The sequence below is a fragment of the Astatotilapia calliptera genome, chromosome 7 (genome assembly GCF_900246225.1).
Source record: "Astatotilapia calliptera chromosome 7, fAstCal1.2, whole genome shotgun sequence".
Classification (NCBI taxonomy): Eukaryota; Metazoa; Chordata; class Actinopteri; order Cichliformes; family Cichlidae; genus Astatotilapia; species Astatotilapia calliptera.
The window spans coordinates 36,662,613-36,686,176 of record NC_039308.1 but is presented as its reverse complement, the minus strand read 5'-3'; the positions used below and the strand labels follow the sequence as shown (position 1 = coordinate 36,686,176).

Below are 23,564 nucleotides of genomic sequence, written 5' to 3'. Positions count from 1 at the left end.
TGAATCCTGTGAATTCTGTACAAATGTCAGCTGTTTGCATTTTCAATTTAGTGCTGTTGTTTGAATCAGACTGCCATCATCACAGAAACTGAGCTGATCATGTTGGAGCGAAGAGAAAATGAACAATAGAGGATCTCAGAACTGACAAACTGATTTATGTGTATTTTATGTATTTATGAGTGCCCTACCTTATTGAAAAAATGTGAATAGTTCCATGTAGCTTTGAGAGGTCTTTGCTGTTGATTTGTTTATAAGAACCAAGAAATTACGATTGATTCAATGCTGTAAACCAATAAAACAAGAAGCTTCAAGTGTTTTAATGTCATTTGATTTTGCCTGGTTACCTTCAAAGAGTTTTGGTTTAGAGAGAAACATTACGGCACCATGATGATCTGCTGTGGTGATGTTTGCATGAATAGTGAACACTAGATGGAGCCAGCACTGCAGTACTGATGATAATGAGCTGTCACACATTACATGTCTGGGGTGCAAAGTATACGAGTGCATTTACACAGCAGTTGTACTTTGGTGTATTTCTGCAGTTCCTCTACTCCTCCTGCATTTCCTGATTGACTTTTATTTCAGTAGATTTATCATCAGGAGCTGCAAGCACAAACTACTCTAACTACAACTGAGTAGTTGAGGCACCTTTTCACATTTCGATGACTCATTAGCTGATCTCAGAGTGCAAATCTTAAATAACAAGGCAAAAAAGAAAAACAACCTAAAGTCGAAATTTAATTGGCTATACTTGATGTGCATCATAAAAAGAAAAACTTGTTTCTACCCTTCCTGAAATTACACATATTAGTGTCTCCACAAAGCCCACATAGGTGGTAAAAGATGTACAACCTAAACAAGCAGAAAACCACCACTGAAGTGCCAACAGCTCCTACAGTGCTCACTCGAGAGTGGCCCCAAAAATGAGTCTGGGCTTTAAGAGATCGTCCCAATTTTAAACAAATCCCTTTCAAAACTACTAGCTGTAGTCTATCATGATCACTATTGAGAACTTAATAGACCTTGGTCTTGCCATGTAAAAAGGCATTGTATACCCTTCAGTACCACAAGAGGGAGCTGTCAGCAGAATGTTTGTTTTTCAGATTATTATACATGACCATTCAAGGTAAATTTAATAAAATGTGTCTGTTGGTACAAATTTTCTACTCACGTCAGTGAATGTGCAGTTTCTGACTGGAATTTTGGTGGTTTTCAGCACACAGACTTTTTGTTCTTTTTTCTTAAAACTTTCTTGTTGAATATTCACTGTTTAAGCCCCTAAGTATACCTCAATACCTCAAGTCTGTCACATTGGTTTTGAAATCAGGGCAACTTTAATTTTTTTTGCGTAACAACATTTAGATAATCTTGTGTTATGAATGAGCAGCTAATGATCCCTTTATGGGCACTTTAGATAAATAATCTTGTTTAAAACCTCCCCAGTGTAACTGAAGCGATCAGAATGTAAAGAAATTGTCATGGCTGTGTGCTGCGCAGGCAGGCAGGATTGAACCCAAAGGCAGGACTCGCGGAGGCAGAGGTGAACTGAAGATACCCGGATTACTACAGGAAAATAAGAAGAACAGAAAACTAACTAAACTGGGAAAACAAGTAAACTAACAGGCAAGCAAGCAAACCGAACACAAAGCAAGAATAAGGGTGAGCAGACATTAACTAAACAACAGAGAGCAAAGGAAAACACAGGGCTTATATACACTGGAGAGTAATCAGGGAATGGGAAACAGGAGGCAGACACAGCTGGGAGAAATTATTCTAACGAGACAGGGGAGAAGTAAAACTGAACACACTGACATCAGACTGGGACTATCAAAATAAAACAGAAAACATGAAACAAATCACAAAGACGCAGACTTGACACTGAGAGGCAGACTATAGAATATAACACATGGAACCCAGAGATGACCGAGACTTAAAGAAGAATTAACATCAAACTAAACTCATGACCAGAACCAAACTGAAACATCGATTTATAACACTCATCAAAACAGGAAAGCTAAAGAATCAGACATAAATCATAATACAGAGAAACTCCAAAACATAAGAAACAGAAAATGCTAGGTCAAAATGACCCAGAACCGTGACAGAAATGACCACAATCTGCATATGAACTGAAGTCAACTGAACTTGAGTTTTCATAAAGTCAAAAAAATGAGCTAAATCCTAAAGAGTAACTCCAAAAACCAACTTAAAGGGTCTTAAATGCTGAAATCTGAGGAGACTGTTGTGATCACTGAGAACTCTACAGGATATTCTTCAGGAAATAAGAAAAGCAAAACATTTCCCAACAGCTGACATATCTTCAAAGTGTGTGGGGTTCACCACCATAACTGTAATCTCACATCCTGACCGACAGCATTTTTCCCTGATTGGGAATTTCTAGAAAGCGTGTGTGAGTGTGTGAACAGGAAAGGCTGAACTTTCTCTTTGTGGTCTGTGTAAGCAACAAAGCCCTCAACCATGCTCTGGTTTAAATGACCGACACAGGAAGAATTTATTGAAATAATGTGAAATAAATCACATGACTCGGGTGTTTTTCCACAGAATCCCCCCTCGTTGCAAGTCATGCCAAACTAAAAATATCATTTGCAAGGATCATTTGTGTGTGTCGTTCCCAATCACTCCCACTTTGTTATAATCTCACGAAGAGCAGACAGTGGAAAATTTAATAGTGAGGAAATTTTAACAACTGGACTTGTTGCACAGGTTGCATCCGATCATGGTACCACCCTGGAATTCACTGAACTCTTGAGAGTGACCCATTCTTTGACAAATGTTTGTAGAAGCAGTCTACATGTTTGATTTCATACACCTGTACGTATGGAAGTGATTGGAACACCTGAATTCCCTGAACTGGATAGAGATGGGAAACAGAGACCGTCTCTACTTTTAAGATTAGGCTTGACACTTCCCTTTTTTTTATAAAGCTTATATGGCTTAGGGCTGGATCAGGTGACCCTGAACCCTCCATTAATTGCGCTGCAATAGATCTATGCTGCTGTGGGATTCTCATGATGCACTGAGTGTTTCCTCTTCAGTCACCTTTATTACTCACTGTGTTTGTACACCTCTCTGTATTAAATCATTAGTTATTATTAATCTCTGGCTCTCTTCCACAGCATGTCCTTTTCCTGTCCTCCCCCTCACTGAGCCTTGTTCTGCTGGAGGTTTCTGTTTCTGTTAAAAGGGAGTATTTCTTTCCCGCTGCCACCGTAGCATTTGCTCAAAGGGGGTCACATGATAGTTGAGGCTGAGGCAGCTGTTGTTGTGATTTGGCACTATAAAAAATGAAACTGAGTGAGTGACTTTTTGCAATACAGTGCATAAACAAGTGTTCAAATAAATTAGATAGATAGATAGATAGATAGATAGATAGATAGATAGATAGATAGATAGATAGATAGATAGATAGATAGATAGATAGATAGATAGATAGATAGATAGATAGATAGATAGATAGATAGATAGATAGATAGATAGATAGATAGATAGATAGATAGATAGATAGATACTGGCTTTATCATCATTTTACAGTGAAGTGTTTTTGTTTGTTTGTTTTTCACTTGCAGTACTTCTTCAAATTCTTCATTGTGTATTTAGTGGTGATTGAACACACTTCCAAATTTTAAAGCTTGAATTTATGATACCTTCCTTGATGTGTTGATTCTCTCTCTGGATGATGTTTTTATAGTAATTGACTTCCAGGTATGTAAACAGCCTCAGAGCATGTCTGAGCTCGCTGCTGTGAGTCACAGTTACGAGAACACAACTGCTCCATTTCCTGTGGTGGGATCCACATGGATTTCACAATCATTACTACATTGTTAGAAAAAGCATCTTGAAAAAACGGTAATATTCCGGCAGCTGGGGCGCCAAAATACGACCGTAAAATAACAAAAAATAACTGTCCCATAAAAATACGGTTATTTCCAGTAATGAAAATACAATTAGTTGCGCTAATTTGACATGGGATCTCGCCTTTTTCAAGTGCCGCTAAACATTGAATTAGGAACATGTTAATGTCATTAAACAATGAAATCATCTATAAATAGGGGGAAAAAACATCTTTAAAAAAACGGTAATATTCCAGCAGCTGGGGCGCCAAAATACGACCGTAAAATAACAAAAAATAACTGTCCCATAGAGTTTGTTGCGCTAATTTGACATGGGATTCTGCCTTTTCCAAGTGCTTTTAGACATTAAATTAGGAACATTTTTACGTGATCAAACAATGAAATTACCTATAAACAACAATCATAATACGTAAATGTATAGAAATATACAGTTAACAGTTGGTTTAAATAATAATGGAGTGCATGCCCTGGGACAGACTGACAGAGGCGAGGCTGCCATATCGCACCATCGGCCTCTTTGGCCATAGGCGGTAGGTGAAGAGTCTTGACCACGGACACAACGACGGAGAGCGTCCGAGCCGGTGCGCAAACCGGCAACCTTCTGATCACAAGGCGAACTGCCAACTCTTGAGCCACGAACGCCCTAACTAGCAATGATAATAATACTTATGTGATGTAACACAAGCTTATAGGGCTCATGTTATATACTTTTCCATAGCATTAAATTTGAATTCAACAGTTCAATCTTTCAAATAACAGACATACATTTGTGAAATCATGATACATTTGTGAATGTATTTTAACAATCTAAATATGCATATGTACAACAAAATATATTTACAAAACAAGTAAACTGTGTTTTATTACATTTACAGTGATGTTATGTTATTTTACATTTACATAAGTAGACTGTGTCAGATCACAGTCTACTTATGTAAATGTAATGATATTCTAGAAAAACACACAACTGTAAAATACACAGTAAAATAATTTGACATTACTATTTTTTAGAACAGTGTAACTCAAATGCACTTCCAAACTGTGTTTATGGAGGAAGGCAGGCTACAGGAAGTAACCTGACACAGACAATGACATTTGCCTGCTGTCTGTGTCAGTCATCAAACAGAAATCTGCTTTTCAACCACCTTCGAGCGGATGTTAATTGCCATAGCTATCACAACAACTCGACTTGATTCATGACAGTTTTTTCTGTCAAGAAATAAACAGTTCTACACAAGAGGATCATCACGATTATTATGAGAATGATTGCATGGTTGTTATTGCTCTCACTCTTCGGAAAATATACACAAGATGGACAAGAAAACGGTGAGTATGTCGTCATCTTACCTTTGATAATCTACAGGTATGAAAGGTATCTGATATGTTTAATAAAGCCAAGAAATATTGATTTCAGATGCTGTGTTTCAGCTGCCTGTGCATATAAGATCATTTTTATGTGGAGTCTTTTTTTACTGGTCAAGCTTAATTTACATCAGCATGCAACAGTGGAGGTGCAACTCATTTTCAGGGACTTTGGAGTGTGTCTACATCATCTCGTTGATTGAGTGATTTGAGATTATTTGATTATAAGTGGGTGTTATAAATGTTGTCTTTAACTATTTTTATATGTGTGTGTAAATTATATTATTTTCCTCATCATCATTTTCCTCAGGAATTCCAAAGAAAATTGGTTGGCTTTGAGTAATAGTGTTATCGATATCATGCACAGTTTGCATTGAACTAGCATCACTGAGCTGAAGAACAAAGCCGAGGTATCATTTAGTAATTACTTTCACTAGTTTGTGTGAACTTGTTGACCTTGTTTGTGCTGTGGCTGGATTTTAGAGAATTATTCATGAAAATGTTTTATAAATAATATGACTTGCTCTGTGTCCAGTTACACATCATCCTAACACTGTGCTGCTATCATGAGTATCAGTTAGCTGTATTGATTGTACAACATCACATGATTGCATCATGGCTTTTCTTTTTATCTTGCTTTTTATCCTCACACTTAATGCAGGCAATCACATGCTAATTCCCCATCTTCTCTTGCATAACATCTTAAGTGCAGAAGTAGAGCAGAGCTGTCATTGCCCAGTTTTACACTTCCTGTGCCCTCTGAGTTCCTCCCACAAAGAATTTAAAAACAAAAAGATGCACAGGAATGGATGTTTAACACAGAACCAGAAAGCTCTACATTGCTATGTCAGATTGCTTAGCATATTAAGATTTAAGAGATGTTTATATTTACTTAAGATCAATCTACTTCAGTGAGCACATAACAAGCTGACACAGATACAAGTTTGATGGAGCCACCATGTAATCTATAAGAGCAAGTTTTGTACTCCGGCATTTTGGCCATCACCATGTTCATGCTGAAACCAGAAGTGATCACATTTGGACAAGAAGGTTATCAGTGTGTATGGATGATCCACAAAGACTCATATTCAGTTCAATCCAATCCAATTCCCTCATGAATAAGCACTTGGTGACACTGGAAAGAAAAAACTCTTTTGGTCAGGACGAAACCTCTGACAGAACAAGGCAAATGACCCCAACCTTTGGGGGTTAGGGCAGAAAGACAGGACAAACATATTCTATGGAAGAGAGCTACACAATAATAAGTACTGCATTTAATGTACCGTGGTGTATAAACACATAGTGTCTAAAGAAGAAACACTTAGTGCATCATGGGAAGTCCCGCAGCTTGCAGCATAACTGGGTGATAAATTCAGGGTCACCTGATCCAGCCCTAACTATAGGCTTTAGTAAAAAATAAAGTTTTAAGCCTAATCTTAAAAGTAGAGATTATATTTGTCTCCTGAATCCAAACTGGAAGCTGGTTCCATAGAAGAGGGGCCTGAAAACTGAAGGCTCTCCCTCCCATCCTATATTCTAGGAACCACAAGTAAGCCTGAAGTGCTTTAATGGGGTGATGTCTGTGAAGGTTCTCAGTCATCCAGGTCATCGTAGTCAAAGGGGTGATATGGTACTATAAGCTCATTAAGATAAGATGGGGTTTGATTATTCAAGACCTTGTTTGTGAGGAGCAGGATTTTGAACTCAATTCTGGATTTAACAGGAAGCCAATGAAGGGAAGTCAGTATAGGAGAAATATGCTCTCTCATTCTAGTCCCCGTCAGTCTGTCAGACATCCTGATAATAATGAATTACAGTAGTCCAGCCTGGAAGTAATTAATGCATAAACTAGTTTTTCAGCGTCACTCTGAGACAGGATATTTCTATTTTTAGGGATATCGCCTAAATTGAATAAAGCAGTCCTACAAATTAGTTATATTTGTGTTATAATATGCACATTGCAAAACATACGTATCCTGGTTAAAAACAACTCCAAGGTTCCTCACAGTGTTACTGGAGGCCAAAGTAATGCCATCCTGATCAAGCATCTGGTTAGCTACCATATTTTCAGGGCCAAGTACAATAACCTCAGCTTTATCTGAATTTAGAAGCAAAAAGTTAGAGGCCATCCAGGTCTTTATGTATTTAAAACATTCATGCAGTTTAACTAATTTGCGTATGTTATCTGGCTTCATGGACAGATAAAGTTGCAGTGAAAATGTATGCTATGCCTTCTGATGATAAGGGAAGCATGTATAATGTAAACAGAATTTGTCCTAGCACTGAACCCTGTGGAACTCCATAATTATTAGTGTGTGAAGAGGACTCTCCATTTACGCGAACAGACTGCAGTCTGTTAAACAGATATGATTCAAACTAGTGATGTGAGATACCACTGATTTCCTTTTTGATCCGATACCAAGTAAAAGTCAGGGTGGTATCGACGATACTGATCCGATACCGATACTCTGTACAAAAACGTAATGTTTCATTGTATTTCATAATACAATATATAATTGTATTATGTAATTGTAATAATATAACTTCATAATTATTGCAGGACATCAGACTACTTGTTCTTTTTGCTTAATAATGTAGAATTATCATGTAGAAATAAAAAAACCTGAAGTTGTGCCCTATTTGAACATGTTGAGAGACAGACGTCTCTCAGGGAGTCCTGAGAGACGTCTGTCTCGCCCTAGCAGCACCTGTCCCTCTCCTCCTCTTCAGTTCGCCTCAACATAAGCTCGTCATATTCTGTGATGTGATTTACTCTCAGGTGTTTGACGAGGTTAGTGGTGTTGCCACAACACGTCACTTTCTTGCCACATGTATCGCAAACTGCGCCTCGGCCGTTTGTGGAGGTAAAATACGTGCACACATGACTCCATTTATGCTCAGCCATTGTTGTGAGTGCGCACGCCAGGGGCTGGACACATTTATACAGCTGTGTTTTGCACATGACTATGAAAGGCGTAAGAGGAAATAGTTCCTTCCAATTTAGACAATCCGAATGATATAGTTTCTTTCCACTTTGTTCCTGTTAATGAAAAACTACAAATTTACCCCAAAGTACTAAAATATCGATATTTTAATATGAAAATTGATTCTAGAGCATACAGGGAGTGCAGAATTATTAGGCAAGTTGTATTTTTGAGGAATCATTTTATTATTGAACAACAACCATGTTCTCAATGAACCCAAAAAACTCATTAATATCAAAGCTGAATGTTTTTGGAAGTAGTTTTTAGTTTGATTTTAGTTTTAGCTATTTTAGGGGGATATCTGTGTGTGCAGGTGACTATTACTGTGCATAATTATTAGGCAACTTAACAAAAAACAAATATATACCCCTTTCAATTATTTATTTTTACCAGTGAAACCAATATAACATCTCCACATTCACAATTATACATTTCTGACATTCAAAAACAAAACAAAAACAAATCAGCGACCAATATAGCCACCTTTCTTTGCAAGGACACTCAAAAGCCTGCCATCCATGGATTCTGTCAGTGTTTTGATCTGTTCACCATCAACATTGCGTGCAGCAGCAACCACAGCCTCCCAGACACTGTTCAGAGAGGTGTACTGTTTTCCCTCCTTGTAAATCTCACATTTGATGATGGACCACAGGTTCTCAATGGGGTTCAGATCAGGTGAACAAGGAGGCCATGTCATTAGTTTTTCTTCTTTTATACCCTTTCTTGCCAGCCACGCTGTGGAGTACTTGGACGCGTGTGATGGAGCATTGTCCTGCATGAAAATCATGTTTTTCTTGAAGGATGCAGACTTCTTCCTGTACCACTGCTTGAAGAAGGTGTCTTCCAGAAACTGGCAGTAGGACTGGGAGTTGAGCTTGACTCCATCCTCAACCCGAAAAGGCCCCACAAGCTCATCTTTGATGATACCAGCCCAAACCAGTACTCCACCTCCACCTTGCTGGTGTCTGAGTCGGACTGGAGCTCTCTGCCCTTTACCAATCCAGCCACGGGCCCATCCATCTGGCCCATCAAGACTCACTCTCATTTCATCAGTCCATAAAACCTTAGAAAAACCAGTCTTGAGATATTTCTTGGCCCAGTCTTGACGTTTCAGCTTGTGTGTCTTGTTCAGTGGTGGTCGTCTTTCAGCCTTTCTTACCTTGGCCATGTCTCTGAGTATTGCACACCTTGTGCTTTTGGGCACTCCAGTGATGTTGCAGCTCTGAAATATGGCCAAACTGGTGGCAAGTGGCATCTTGGCAGCTGCACGCTTGACTTTTCTCAGTTCATGGGCAGTTATTTTGCGCCTTGGTTTTTCCACACGCTTCTTGCGACCCTGTTGACTATTTTGAATGAAACGCTTGATTGTTCGATGATCACGCTTCAGAAGCTTTGCAATTTTGAGACTGCTGCATCCCTCTGCAAGATATCTCACTATTTTTGACTTTTCTGAGCCTGTCAAGTCCTTCTTTTGACCCATTTTGCCAAAGGAAAGGACGTTGCCTAATAATTATGCGCACCTGATATAGGGTGTTGATGTCATTAGACCACACCCCTTCTCATTACAGAGATGCACATCACCTAATATGCTTAATTGGTAGTAGGCTTTCGATCCTATACAGCTTGGAGTAAGACAACATGCATGAAGAGGATGATGTGGACAAAATACTCATTTGCCTAATAATTCTGCACTCCCTGTAAATTACTGGTATCGGAAGAATCGATATTTCAATATCGATCCGCACACCACTAATTCAAACCACTGCAGTGCAGTACCTGTAATACCTACAGCGTGCTCTAATCCCTGTGATAAAATGTTACGGTCAGCAGTAGCCTAGCAGCTTCTGCACTGTGATGAATTCTAAATCCTACCTGAAACTCTTCATATAAATTGTTCCTTTGCAGATAAATTATTAGCTGTTTAACAACCTTTTTCAAGAATTTCTGAAAAAGAAAATGGCCTATAATAATTAGCTGGGTCAAGTGACTGCTTTTTAAGTAGTAGTTTAATTACCCTGCCATAAAGGTCTGTGGTATCATCCTTTAATAGATATAAAATGTCTTTGAGCAGTCTTGTCAAGAAGATTGTAAATCAGAAGACTGATCTGAGAGAAAAAGTGTAAAAAAAAAAAAAAAAGTAGCTGCAGATTCAAATATTAGATCCAGTTCTAGGTTCGGAGAAGAGCAAATATTGTTTCACGGAATATAAGGACCGTATACAGTACAGTAATTTTTTAAGGGTGTTAAACTTAGGCAGGGATAGCTCAGTAGGTAGAGTGGTGGCCCCATGATCGGAAGGTCGGGGGTTCGACTCCACTGAACGGCTACCCTGAGGTACCCCTGAGCAAGGTACCGTCCCTTCACATTGCTCCCCGGGCGCTGCACTGGTGGCAGCCCACTGCTTCACTGGGTGAATGGGTTAAATGCAGAGGAACTATTTCCCTATGGGGACTAACAAGCTCACTTTACACTTTACTTTACACTTTATTGTAGCACCCAGGAGAAAAGCCACACTGGTTTTTAACTCGCAGTGGTGGCTCAGTGTTTGTTTTATTTTATGAGTTTAAGGAGTGTTTTGATTTGGAAATGACTAGGAGTATCAGATCCAAGAAGTGGATTGCCACTGATAAAGGTAACAGCACTAAAGGTGACATTACTAGAAACCAGAGGCTTTAACAGAGCATCGGTACTGAGAAAAGTGTAACGCTATTGGCACCACTATCCTGTGTCTTTACTGACTGCTGTTCAAATAGCCCAACAATTATGTTTTTAAGCTTAAGACTCGTTCAGTGTTCCACTTTAAACATGGAATTTCTCCTTTAGGTGTGTTGTGTTGTGGACCTCAGAATGTAACTCTTGCCCACAACGATCAGACACTCCTGTTAAAGTGGGAAGATGACCCTTCTTGCTCTGTGATACGAGATGGGCTCGTGTACGAGCTGCAGCTTCTCATAGCAGACAAACCTGAACACAATGTAAGAGATTATTATGGGTAACTATAATCCTCACTTCTGTAGCCTCCAAACAAAGAACTGTTGCTCTAATGTGTTTATGATAATGTTGTAGGGTGAAGTTGTTGTGGCACCTGCACAGATAGGATCTACTCATTCCTGGAAATGGACTTCCCATTTACCATCGCAGTGTGCTCGCCATTCAGTCCGGCTCAGGTCCCAATACAACAACCAATCAAGCCCATGGATGCAGAAGACACTACCTGGTTATTGTTGAATTCAAATCATTTAGATTTTCATAATTCTTACACATTTTACAGTTGTGCTTATTATGCCTCATTGTTGTTGTTTGGCAGGGATGCAAAGCCCAGCAGAAATATCAGTTTTCCCAAAGGATAAAATACTTGTATGAAGGCATACTCACTCAGGCCAGCTAAGATTTCAGTCTGGACATTAAGCACAGGATCAGCACTTTTTCATAGGTGCTCTGTTAGCTGAAGTTTAATTCATTGTTAGTATTTACCTCCTGGCATATGATGACCTTCCTCTTCCAGTATTTGCATCAGGAAATGGCTAATAACACAAGTTTTAACAAATGGACACAATGCCCCCTTGTGGTAGTCTAAAAACAAAACAAGCCTCCTTTTGAGGTCTCAGCCTGTAGATTTAGGCTAAACATGATTGTGAATGCAATAATTCATTAAAAATAATTTTTGAATTGATTGCAGACACACACTAATCACCCCAAAAATGTCCAAATTCTTAGACACCATTTTTTTTTGCACCCTTTACAGTAACCTGAACATGTTGCCGACGAGTTGTTTACAAATTGATTGGCACTCGGACGATGACACACTTAATCACACTATTAAGTTTCTCTACTGATAACAAAGTCCTGGTTTTGTTTCTCCACACACAAAGATTAGCTTGTAACTGAGATAAATAAAGTAAGTCTCCAGTGTTGCCCGATGATCGTAAACATGTATTTATGTTGTAATAATGGCGGTCACTCTGTGTTGATTTAGATGATCCTGAAGCCACCAGCCTCACTGCAAAGAACCTGAACATCAGTATGTACACCTTCACGGTGACAGCATCAACAGCATTTGGACTTTGTGGTAATTCATCCATCAATGTCACCTTGAATCCCCCGAGTAGGTTAATTATTTCCCCATATGGACTATTTTATTTAGTAAGACTGTCAACATTTGTCATTTTCTTTGAATTACTTGATGTGATTCATTGTTTTCACCAGCTGATCAACTGATAATGCTGATCTTGATATCCCTGGGAGCAGTTTTTCTTATTCTGTCTGTCAGCACAATTATCTGCTATAGACACTGGGCATGGTAAGCAATGCACATTTATTTTCATTGTAATCTCTCTCTTTTTCTCATTCTCATTTTCCCCCCATTTATTTATATTCATTTTTTAACCCAACAGCATCAAGCACAAAGTCTGTCCTCCAATCCCGAAGCCAGTGCTGACTGAGTGGCTAACAGTAAGTTGTCACATTAAAGCAGACCTTCCCAAAGTGTGGGGCCCGCCCCTAGGAGGGGCGCAGAGCCATTGCGTTGGGGGGGGGGAGACAAAACGCTTGGACACTGCTAGCATGCGTGGCTAGCGTCCACAGAAACGCAAAGCAGGAGATGAAGCACAGCTGAATATGTTTCCAAACCAACTTCATTCTAAGCCAAAGACTAGAAAATATGGTGAAGCATGTCTGCTCTTTGGTTTCACCTGCACGAGGTAGGTCTCCCCTGCAGAATTGGTTTCCCCTTCGTCAGGAGCACCACTGGGCTCTTCAAATCACGGACAAACAGCATCCCACAGTTGTTTATGTTTTTAAACCCATTGTGCACAGAGAGGCATTTTTTGAAAAATGTATTGATTGCAATGTTGAACATTACACATTAAAAAATCAACTACACGTAAAATAATCACACCCCGACGCCTCAGCCTTTCTAAATAGAAGGACAGTAAGTGCGTGTTTATATGTAAGCGTGTAAAACCTGCAGATAGTCAGATTAACAGTAACAGCAGGGGAGACCGGGGATAGTTATAACGTGGGTCAGTTGTAACACTTCCAGTTTCTCCAATCAGGGCTAAGTTTCAAATGATGTGACTCATCCTGTGCATGCCCAACTCAGTTCTGCTATCACATGTGAAAAATCAGCACATTTCGTCAAACACAGACAATTTAACATGAAAAAAAGTAATTTGTATGCCAAAAAGTAAGTTTTTCTACTTTATTTCAATTTGTAATAGCATTATCTGCTTTGCAGTTAAACTCATCAAACTTAAATTATGTTATTTGTATGTCTATGGGGATGTATTCTGTGTAGGTCTTTAGTGCTAATGTTTTAGCCGTTGGCTGTAATGTTAGCGAGTTCATGGCTATAGGAGTCTGGGTCAGTTGTAACAATAATGCAGATGTTACAACTTACCACACTATTACTTTAACTTATATTAAACAAGTTGGGGCAACGACATCAGCAGAGAGAGATTCACTGGTCGCTTTTGTATATGCGGTTAATGCCATTGGCAACACAATTCCTCCACTGTTTATGTTCCAACACATACATTATGCAGACCACTGTGTCAGAGATGGACCAGTAGGAAGTACTGGTAGTGGGAATAAGTCAGGATGGGTGCAAGAAACAGATTTCCTCATCTTTCTGAAGCACTCTGCAAACCACACCAAGGTAAGCCATGATAAAAAGTAATGGAATTGCGATGCTGGTGAACATCTACATTTTTTTTTTAGCTTCATTGTTATGTTCAAAATTGGTGCAAGAGTTGTAGGTTATAATGCCCACTGAGCCAATGAGGCCAAACTCAAGGAAGACCAACCAAAATTAATGAAATATTCAGTTGCAGAAAATTCCATAATTTGTCTTTTTTGGGGGGTTGGAATATGTTCAAAAGCTAGATTTCTGCATTCTGTCACACACACACACACACAGAGCTACATAAATGGCTCTAAGTGCATTCATGTGTTGAATAAACAAAGATTACATGTTAATATTTTGTTAGTACCCTTATTTCATTGTGTTACATTTTACCCCAGGATATGTTACAACTAACCCAGACTATGGGGTTAATTGTAACATTTCACTCTTCGTGTTTGAGACCATATCATGCAATGAGTAATTGTGCTGCAGAGAAAATAGCTGCACTATTTAATAGCAGAGACATGTAAATACTTTGCATTACATTTTGAATCCACTACCTTAAAAGAGCTTCAATTTACAGACAGAAATGTCAGAAATGTTACAACTATCCCCGGTCTCCCCTATTTTGTCTCTATCTGTGTGATGAACTCTGTATTCCTCGTCCACATGTAAACGGAAAAATTGAGTTTTAAAAAATCTCCGTTTTCGGTGATTCGAAACGCTGTTTACGTGTGGACGAAACAGCTGCGTTTTCAAAAATACCCGTGTAGGTGCAGACGTAACGTAAAAGAGTTAGTAGTTTATTTCATTACTACCTGTGATTTATTGCAGATTACTTGCATTTGCTTAATTGTTTACTAAATGTTTGAAGTGTGAAATAAACCGCAATGGAGCAAAATATGGGTGTTTGTGGTTGGAGGATGTGTGCGTGTGCACGTGCACGTGCACGTGCGAGAAGGGGGGCGAACATTTTTCTTGTAAAACAAAAAAAAGTTTGGGAACCACTGCATTAAAGGATAACTTTGACGGGGCACTTAACAATACCTAACCAATTCGTTTCCGGTACCAAACACAACTTTAACTCAAGTTAAAATGTTTGCATCAGTAAAATGTCTTTTTTTCTCCTTTTAATACCACAAAATTCATTTCTTTTCGTGTAAACAAGCAAATTAAAATGCTTTGTACTGACTCACATCTGGAGCCATTCAAGGAGTGTTTGGCTGACTAATATGCTACATCTATACATCCTTCTATTGTACTAATCAATTATTTATTGGTTTCACTATCATAATCCAGATGTCTTTCCTGTGAATGTGAGGTCATTTTCTTTATTTTTCAGGATGAACATACCGTTCGTCATCTTCACTTTGATCAGAGACACTACAGGGAGGTCTGGGATGTTCCGGAGCTGCATGATTATTTTAGTGCACCACAGCCTGTTGTTGGCCAGGACTACATGCCTTCTTTTTCCTTCTCTCAGACTCCCAAAGGTTACTACAATAAGCTTCTGAAGAAACTCCAGCCACCCCTTACTTTACCCACTACAGGCCTCACATCTCAGCCAGGCGTTCTGTCTTTTCCAGGAAATGATGTATTTCCTAACCCTTCATATAACCTGAGAGTGCAGGGTGAGGACCAGCAGTCACAATCACATCTTCAGATCCAGCAGGGCATATGTATAATTGATAGCTTTCATGAATACCAGCCTCAGAGCCCTGAAGAGACCTTTACCGCAACTCATCCTGAGGACGTACCAGACAGTCCTCTTTCATATTCGTTCACGTACATTTTGTTGCCACAGAAGACATCCAAGCAGCTGCTGCATGTGTGAACACATTTAAAACTTATGTGAGTACTTCAGGCATCATTAACTGCTGTATAGTTCATCCATCATCCACCAGTTCATCATTGAGTCAACTAGGGTTAGGGTTGGGTTTTGCTTTAGTCACACACTAAACAGGCATAATTTTAAGTGTAAAAGATGTTTCCTTTCAATAAAGTCTCAGACTCACTGCCCAGCCCTAACCTGGTGGATGCTGGGTATGATTACTATATATCATGCATGTATGAATCTCTATAGAAGTGATAATTATAGTCATAAACAAGCTTTCTAATAGTGAGTTTGGCTTCATGCTTTCCGGTAATTGTGAGCCACCTTTACCACATATTTTAAGAACGCAAAAGAAAGAAAGAAACGAATGTTCTCAGAAACAGCAGAACAGTAAAACTCCTACAAGTTCTCCCTAAGGTTAATTAGTGGACTTCATGGTAAGCATGTGTACCTCTTTGAAGGCCAAATCAGCACATATATGTTGCCAAGCGGTAAAAGGTCCATATTAACAACAATTCTTCAACTTGTTTATGTGCAAAATCAGAAGTAAAACGTCGCTTCAGAGAACATTTCTACCAGTTGGAGGTTTTTTTTGTTTGGTTTTGTTGTCAAGTTTACTGAACCTTGTGTCATTTTAATACTGTATAACAATAAAAACATATTAATAAAAGGAAATGCAAACTTTATTTAAACTTATTCTAATGCATGTAGTAAACTCAAGCAAATGATTTTTTTTTAAATGGTAACTTTCCCTCACACCTAAAAGAGAAGTGATCACATTCAGGGGTAACATGAGATTCAGTAGGTGTATCGACTCAAAGACTCAAAAAAGAACCAAAATAATCTACATCACAAGCTCCAATAGATTTTATGTACAGAGTTACAGAGTGGGATTAGCTGAGCTGTTCTGCTGCTCGTTGTGTTTCTATCAGACTGATTTCAACAAGATAAACAGCTGATTGTGAAAGATTTTACACTCCTTACACCTTGCCTTAAACTGCATGTTTAGATATTCTTCTGTTCTCCTCCCCCACATGTAGGGTTGTGGGGAAGGTTATAGCTAAAGAGTTTAACTGCAGGCACATTCCATCTGAAGGTTCTGGTTTTCTTATCTAGTAAGGGATGTTCACTCCCTGCCGTTTAGGAGCTCGCCTGTATATGGTGGACCGTTAAAGGGGTTAAACCGTATACAGGGGTGGCGGGAGATGACCCTTTTTATGACCAGGGATGTTGTTAAAACGGTTGTAACCAGGAAGTCACACACAGAGACACACGTGCTCGCACGTGTCGCACACGCAGTGTTTTAACCTTTTATGGCCATATGGGTGGTGCTTGTGTGTTCACTGAATAAAGGCTGCAGGGAATACTGGTTCTTTGGGGTTGGCTGGGAACAGGTGGAGGAACTTTCAGCTCCAAGGGCCTGATTCCAACCAGGCTTCCCTTGCGTGCAAGTTAAAAACCGGTTGAACTCTGTTTGTCTTGCTTTGTTCACGGGTGATAAGTCTCTGAACCAGCGGGGCCTGCAAGCTCAGACCTAACACTTACACTTACCATGAATATCACCATCTTTCGCCATCTCTGACTGAGGCTACGTCCACACTAATGTGTTTTTGTTTGAAAATGCATCGTTTGTTCTCCATTTTGGCCTCCCGTCCACACTGACACGGTGTTTTCCCCAAAGGAAAACACAGTATTTTCATAACGCTCTCGAAAACGCATACATTTGAAGACGGTGCTTCCGCATCGCAGTGTGGACAGCGAAGTCATGTCATGTGATGCAGTCATGTGACCAAACACATAAACACTCCCATCACTAGTGATGACTGAGAGCTTTGCTCTCCACTAAGCATCTTTCTTTCATGTAGCTGCTGAGAGGTCTCTTCTGTTGATTTGTTTTCATAAAAACCCTGAAATAACCTTTGATTCAATGCTGTAAACCAATGAAACTTGAAAAGTTGTAAAGAAACAGCTCAAACTGACAGTGAAGCGCCATGAAAAACATGTGACCTCCTACACTGATGTTGTCTTAATGAGTAATGAACACTAGAGGGAGCCAGTGCAGCATTAGTGATGAGGGTGCGCTCTCACTTGGGGGGCTAAGTGTCCCTCTTCATGTGAGAAAGCGCTACATTTTTGTTCCATTTTATTCCTTGTTCCACAGTTTGAAGTATTTTTGCACATTTTGACTAGTTCTGCAGGACACCTACATTTCCGACTGTTTATGAAGGGAAGGAATTATATTACATTCAGACGAAAAGCATACACCAATCTATGGGTACAAGACAATGTGGGAGTATATCAAGACTATTGCATGAGACCAAGAGAACAAACTTAAGCTTCTTTTTTTTGTACCTTACTTACCAAGAGATTTCAGAATATATGTATCATATACACTCTAAATGTATTTTATTTTTATTGTAGTTTGTTTCAACCAGAACTGTCACACATTAGGAGTGCAATGCAGAAACGGCCCTAACCAATCTGGCGCCCTAGGCAAGATTTTAGGTGGCGCCCCCCTACATCAGCAGTGTAGTGTAATGTTGTAACAAATAATATTTCTATTAAATAAGCTTTACTTTGCATTTTAATTAACGTGGGAATTATTTTTTGTATTTAGAAATAATAGTACTAACTTTTTTTTTTTTCTTTTCAACATTTGTGGCACTGGCGTGGCGCCCCCTGATGGACGGCGCCCTTAGCATTTGCCTATACGGCCTATGCCACGGGCCGGCCCTGGTGCAATGTATACATTTACACAGCAATTGCACTTAGCTGTATTTCTGAGGTACTTCTACTCTTTCTGCATGTACAGATTCTTTTGTTTAAATGAGCTACATGCTTTAATAACAGCCAGAGGCATGAATCGCTTTAAGTTCAGCAGTTTAGTCAGGCACTCTTTCACATTTCAGATGACTTGTTAGTTGAAAAAAAAAAAAAACTCACTGAAATCTCAAATTGCTTGGCTGTACTTACTGTGCATAACAAAAGGATTTGATGGATAAAAACAGAAAAACAGTTCAACCTTCTTTTTGTGCTCCTACATGTCCTCAGCCCTCCTGGAATGACAGAAGAAAAAACCTAACAAAAACAAGTCAGCGAGGATACATGTGATTTCTGACCAAGATGAGAAATCAAACACTGGAGAAACACATGCAGTTCCTGTATCGTCCACATGAGGTTGACTCTAGAACAGAATCAGTCCCCACAGTCTGTTCTTAGGGTGAGCTTCACAAACAGGTTTCTTTGATTTACTGCAGCAACATTTTTTATATGGTAGAAAAACTCAGCAGTGTTTGATGTGTTCTTAAACTGCTTTATGTACTTTAACTGGGCGTGTGTTTTTCATAAATCTTTAAGCAGCAGTTTTAGTGGTTTGCCACATGAAGAGGAAACAGGTCTGTATGTGGCCCAGGATGTAAAATGATTTTCACACCCCTGGTTTAGATGAAAAGATTATGGTTTTTTCAAAAATAAAAAAACAACAAAAACTGAAACATTTTTAAATTGAGAGCAATTCATTTTATTTATGATTTGACAAAACAGCAGTATTTTATCTCCAGGAATTAGAACACGCGAAATAGCTAGCAGCTAAGTCCACATTTTAATTTTTCAAACAACTATGTTAAGTAAAAATTCCCCACATGTAGTTATGAAGGATCAAACTGTCTGTAGATAGCCAAACCTTTCTCTGTAAACGTGTTTATTTTGGCTATGAAATTGACCCTGTGCACGAGAAAACGCTAACTTCCTGGTTTGAGACCGGATGTGGGGTTGTACATTTCCGGTAGCTTTACTTTGCGGTCAATCGCTACTGCGAACATATACTCCAAAATCATGTCCAAAACTCGAAAACGGAAAGATCGCGTTAAGTTACAAAGAGCAGAAGGTGGGAACACTCACCACTGTTGTGTCATAAAAAATCTAATGATCAATTTTGACATTTAAAGAGTTTAGATCGATCAGTTGTTTACATCACTCAACACAAGCAGAACTGCATCACTGCAGCAGAAGACACATCGTCCACATTCAGAAGCACATCTCTGTTTAGTGACTGGTCTTATGATTTAAACAGGCAAATGTTCAACATTCAAACTACAGGTGAAGAATAGTCAAACCAGATGTTTCCCCCATTATGTCGAGATCAGCTAGTCAAGTACACACCTACACAGCATGTTAACAAACCGTGAAAAAAGCCACACAAAAAATGAATGATTGCTGGTAAGGGTTTCTATACATTAGTATGTACGAAGGGTATGTTGTGACTTACCTTAAAAATTACAGCGGTCCCTCGCTATAACGCGGTTCACCTTTCACCTCGCTGTTTCACGGATTTTTTAGTGCAAGTTTGCATGCTTTTTTTTTTTTTTTACATCACATTGTGTCCTGCGTCCTGATCGCTGCAGATGATCTCCTCCGTGACGTCTCTCCTGTACAGTACAGAATCGCTGCATCGATCGCTAGCAGTGTGACTCTGAAGTGCAGTACTGTATGTCCACGATGTCCACGAAACGTTTTGCACCGTCAAAAAATTAAATTGGCTACTTGATTTCACCCATCGCTGGTTATTTTTAAAACATAACACCCGCGATAAACGAGGGACAGCTGAGAAATATAACATTTGAATCCATTTTCTCTTTTGCTCTGAGGCGCGGGGAAAAAATATCGACAAGTCGATGAACATCATTTACAGATATATTGGGTAAATGCCCAAGACATCTATAGAAATGTAAATCGCCGCTTGATTCATTCATTTGCTTAACTTGTTTTGGACCATAAACCAGGCGCCGGAAACAAAGCTCCCCACAGGAGTTTCCGCACCGGAAGTAGCATATGCTAACGTGCACACAGTCAATTAGAATTTTAAATGGGACTGACTCACTTTTAGAGCCTGCCTCTAGTGGACGTTGGAGGAACAGCAGTTTTTTCCACACTGCCTTCATTTGTCATTCCTGGTGGCTGCAGCTTACACTAACACACGTTACTGTTTGTATTGTGTGTTTGAGGCTCATTATCATCACTTGTGCTGTCACCTCCATCTCAGTCCAAGTCTCTCAGTCATGTGTAATCCACCAGTGAGCTCAGCTCTTTTCTCCACTGGATCATGTCCAGTTACTTTTGAACCCATAAACTTTTGGCCACCATGGTTAGTGCTGAAAGGTCCCCCACGCAGATCTTTCCACTCATTGTTCCATACAGTAATGAAGCCTGGAGCTTTTATGTACTTGTTATGCTTTTGTATTTGAAACATGTGCGGATTAAACAGACTCTCTGTTTTGGATGTTTCACAGTCAACGTCATTTCAAATATGAGGAGTTAACCCTTCCAGCCTCCTCTTTTCCCCCCTCGTCTCCTGCAGTCTCCTCTCTGATCTCCTGCACTGTATGATGTCATCACGCCTGTTTGCTCAGATGATGTCATGTTCGCTGATCGCTTTCAGATGTTTCAGAGTTTTTTTTTCTCCCCCTCGTTGCATTCCAGTGAACTCGACCTGAACAGCCAACTGTCCTCTGAGGGAAATCTGTTTCACTCTGCGGACAATTTTTCCTGTTTTTAGTGTAACAGCTCGACTTTGGTGAGGGTTTTGATCACTACGTGACCAGCAGATGCTCCAGGGAGTAACTGCAACATCTTTTAAATACCCCATAGGCAAGTCAAATGATCTGCATCCTTCTAGATTTACTGCACGTTCAGTCGTGCCTCAGTCTGCCATGTGTAGAGTTAGAGAGCCTGTCATATATAGAAACCACAGCTCATCTTGGAGGTAAAAGTTTAGATCCCTTCTCTGCTTGTTAAGTTGTGAAAATTTTCCTAAATCACTCTGAAGCTGGGAGGCCTTGCTAGATGTTTTTAAAAAAAGTAAAACGATAATGTTGGCATAAAAATAAACAAGGAGTGTCTTTAGCTTTAGTCTCTGTCACTGCAGTCAAATCTATCAAGCAGACAAGCAAGCAAGCAATTTATTTATATAGCGCTTTCAGATCAGCCACCAGCTGAACACAAAGTGCTGTACACTTGACATGCCAAACATGATACATTGAGCATGTTAAAAAAATGAGAAAAATAGTAATAATAATATAAGATAGGTAAAATATATATATATATATATATATAAAAAAACAAAACAAAAAAACAAAACATTTAAAACAATAAAATCAGCACATTAGATTAAAACAATAAAATCAGGGTCAGACTGTGTCATAAGCCAAAGAGTAAAAATGGGTTTTAAGACGTGTTTTAAAAGTGGACAGTGAAGGGGCCTCTCTAATGTGCTAGGAAAGATTGTCGTTGACAATCTTTCAGTCGTTCAGCTTTCGTCTCGTCAGACCACAGAGTATTTTCCCAGAAGTTTTGGGGATCATCAAGATGCAAACGTGAGACGAGCCTCTGTGTTCTTTCTGGACAGCAGTGCAGTGGCTTTCTCTTTAAACTCTCCCATGGAGGCCATTTTTGCCCGGTCTTATTGGTGACTCATGAACTTATCTGAGACAGGTGAGGTCAGTAGTTCTTTTGATGCTGTTGTGCGTTCTCCTGTGGCCTCCTGGATGAGTCACTGGTGCTCTCTTGTATTATGTTGGTAGGCTCCTAGAAGGGAAGGCTCATCACTGTTCCAGGTTTTCTCCATGTGTAGATGATGGCTCTCACCATGGTTCAATGGAGTCCCAAACCTGAGAAACTGCTCCGTAACACTTTCCAGACTGACCAGAGTGGCTTTGATGTTTCTAGACAGTAGAATGAAACTGTCATGTTACTTTTTGATATCTTTTAACCTGCTTCACTTTGTCAGACAGGTTCTGTTTAAGTGATTCCTTGGCTCAACAGGTCTCGCAGTAATAGGTGTGGCTAATGAACTTGAACTCAGCTTTCTAAAAAGTGATTTTACAAAGAGGGTAAAGACTTTCGCACAGGGCCAGGTTAAATGGTAAATGGCCTGTATTTGTATAGCGCTTTACTTAGTCCCTAAGGACTCCAAAGCGCTTTACACTACATTCAGTCATTCACACACACATTCACACACTGGTGATGGTAAGCTACATTGTAGCCACAGCTGCCCTATGGTGCACTGAAAGAGGTTGGTTAAAATAACAAGAAAACTAAGAAATCAGGCTGGGGGCAAATACTTTTTTCACAATTATTTTTTACAGATATCTAAATATGCTTGTGTTGTGGTCTCCAGCACGCTTCTCTGAGCTGAAGGAAGACTCAGTTCATCATCTTCTGAACAGGCATTGAACATTTTGTATGTGTGTGTTGGCTGCTCCACCTACGGTAAGAACAGTAATTACTTTGGTTGCCAAGTAAAACACACTGATCTGTCCTCACACACACACACACACACACACACACACACGCACGCACACACACACACACACACACACACACACACACACACACACTGTGGTTATTTGTCAGCTTGTCTTTAGGCTGTTGGCTGAATACAGCGAGGCTCAATCATGTTTACTTATCAACAGAAACAGTTTCAAATCACAACATGATCAGATCTCATATCATTACTCATCTATCATCTATCATCTATTATTTAATAGTATTTTTAATTAAATCTGTCTGTTGATTAATGCATCTGTTCCCACTGATGTCAGAGAGGTCTGATCCACTGTACTGTAACCTCGCTCGACTTCAAGGTAATTTGGTGCTTTTACATCAGACTGATGTTTCCGGCAGTGTGGAGAATTCTTTAAAATTATATTTAAATCTTCATGGAAGAAGATACAGCAGCATAAAAGTATTAAAAATAAATTAAAGAGGATATGAACACCTCAAAGCACTCTCACTCTTTAAAATGGTGTTTGCAGACTTGCTTACTTTCTTCAGTTAAATTAACTTTTAGTTGAATGACAGAAAGGTGAAAGATGTTATAGCGGCATAAGAAG

At 39.4% G+C, this 23,564-nt stretch overlaps 1 protein-coding gene across 1 annotated transcript; it reads left to right on the top strand.

The window, feature by feature from the left end:
• The first annotated feature begins 5,035 nt into the window (after positions 1 to 5,035).
• LOC113026112 (uncharacterized) lies at positions 5,036 to 15,944 on the top strand. The gene is made up of 7 exons (XM_026174562.1): positions 5,036 to 5,198; positions 11,042 to 11,193; positions 11,285 to 11,435; positions 12,195 to 12,323; positions 12,425 to 12,518; positions 12,613 to 12,670; positions 15,184 to 15,944. Exons 1-7 carry the CDS (start codon positions 5,129 to 5,131, stop codon positions 15,673 to 15,675), a joined length of 1,146 nt encoding a protein of 381 aa, XP_026030347.1. The 5' UTR covers positions 5,036 to 5,128; the 3' UTR covers positions 15,676 to 15,944.
• The last annotated feature ends 7,620 nt before the right edge of the window (positions 15,945 to 23,564 follow it).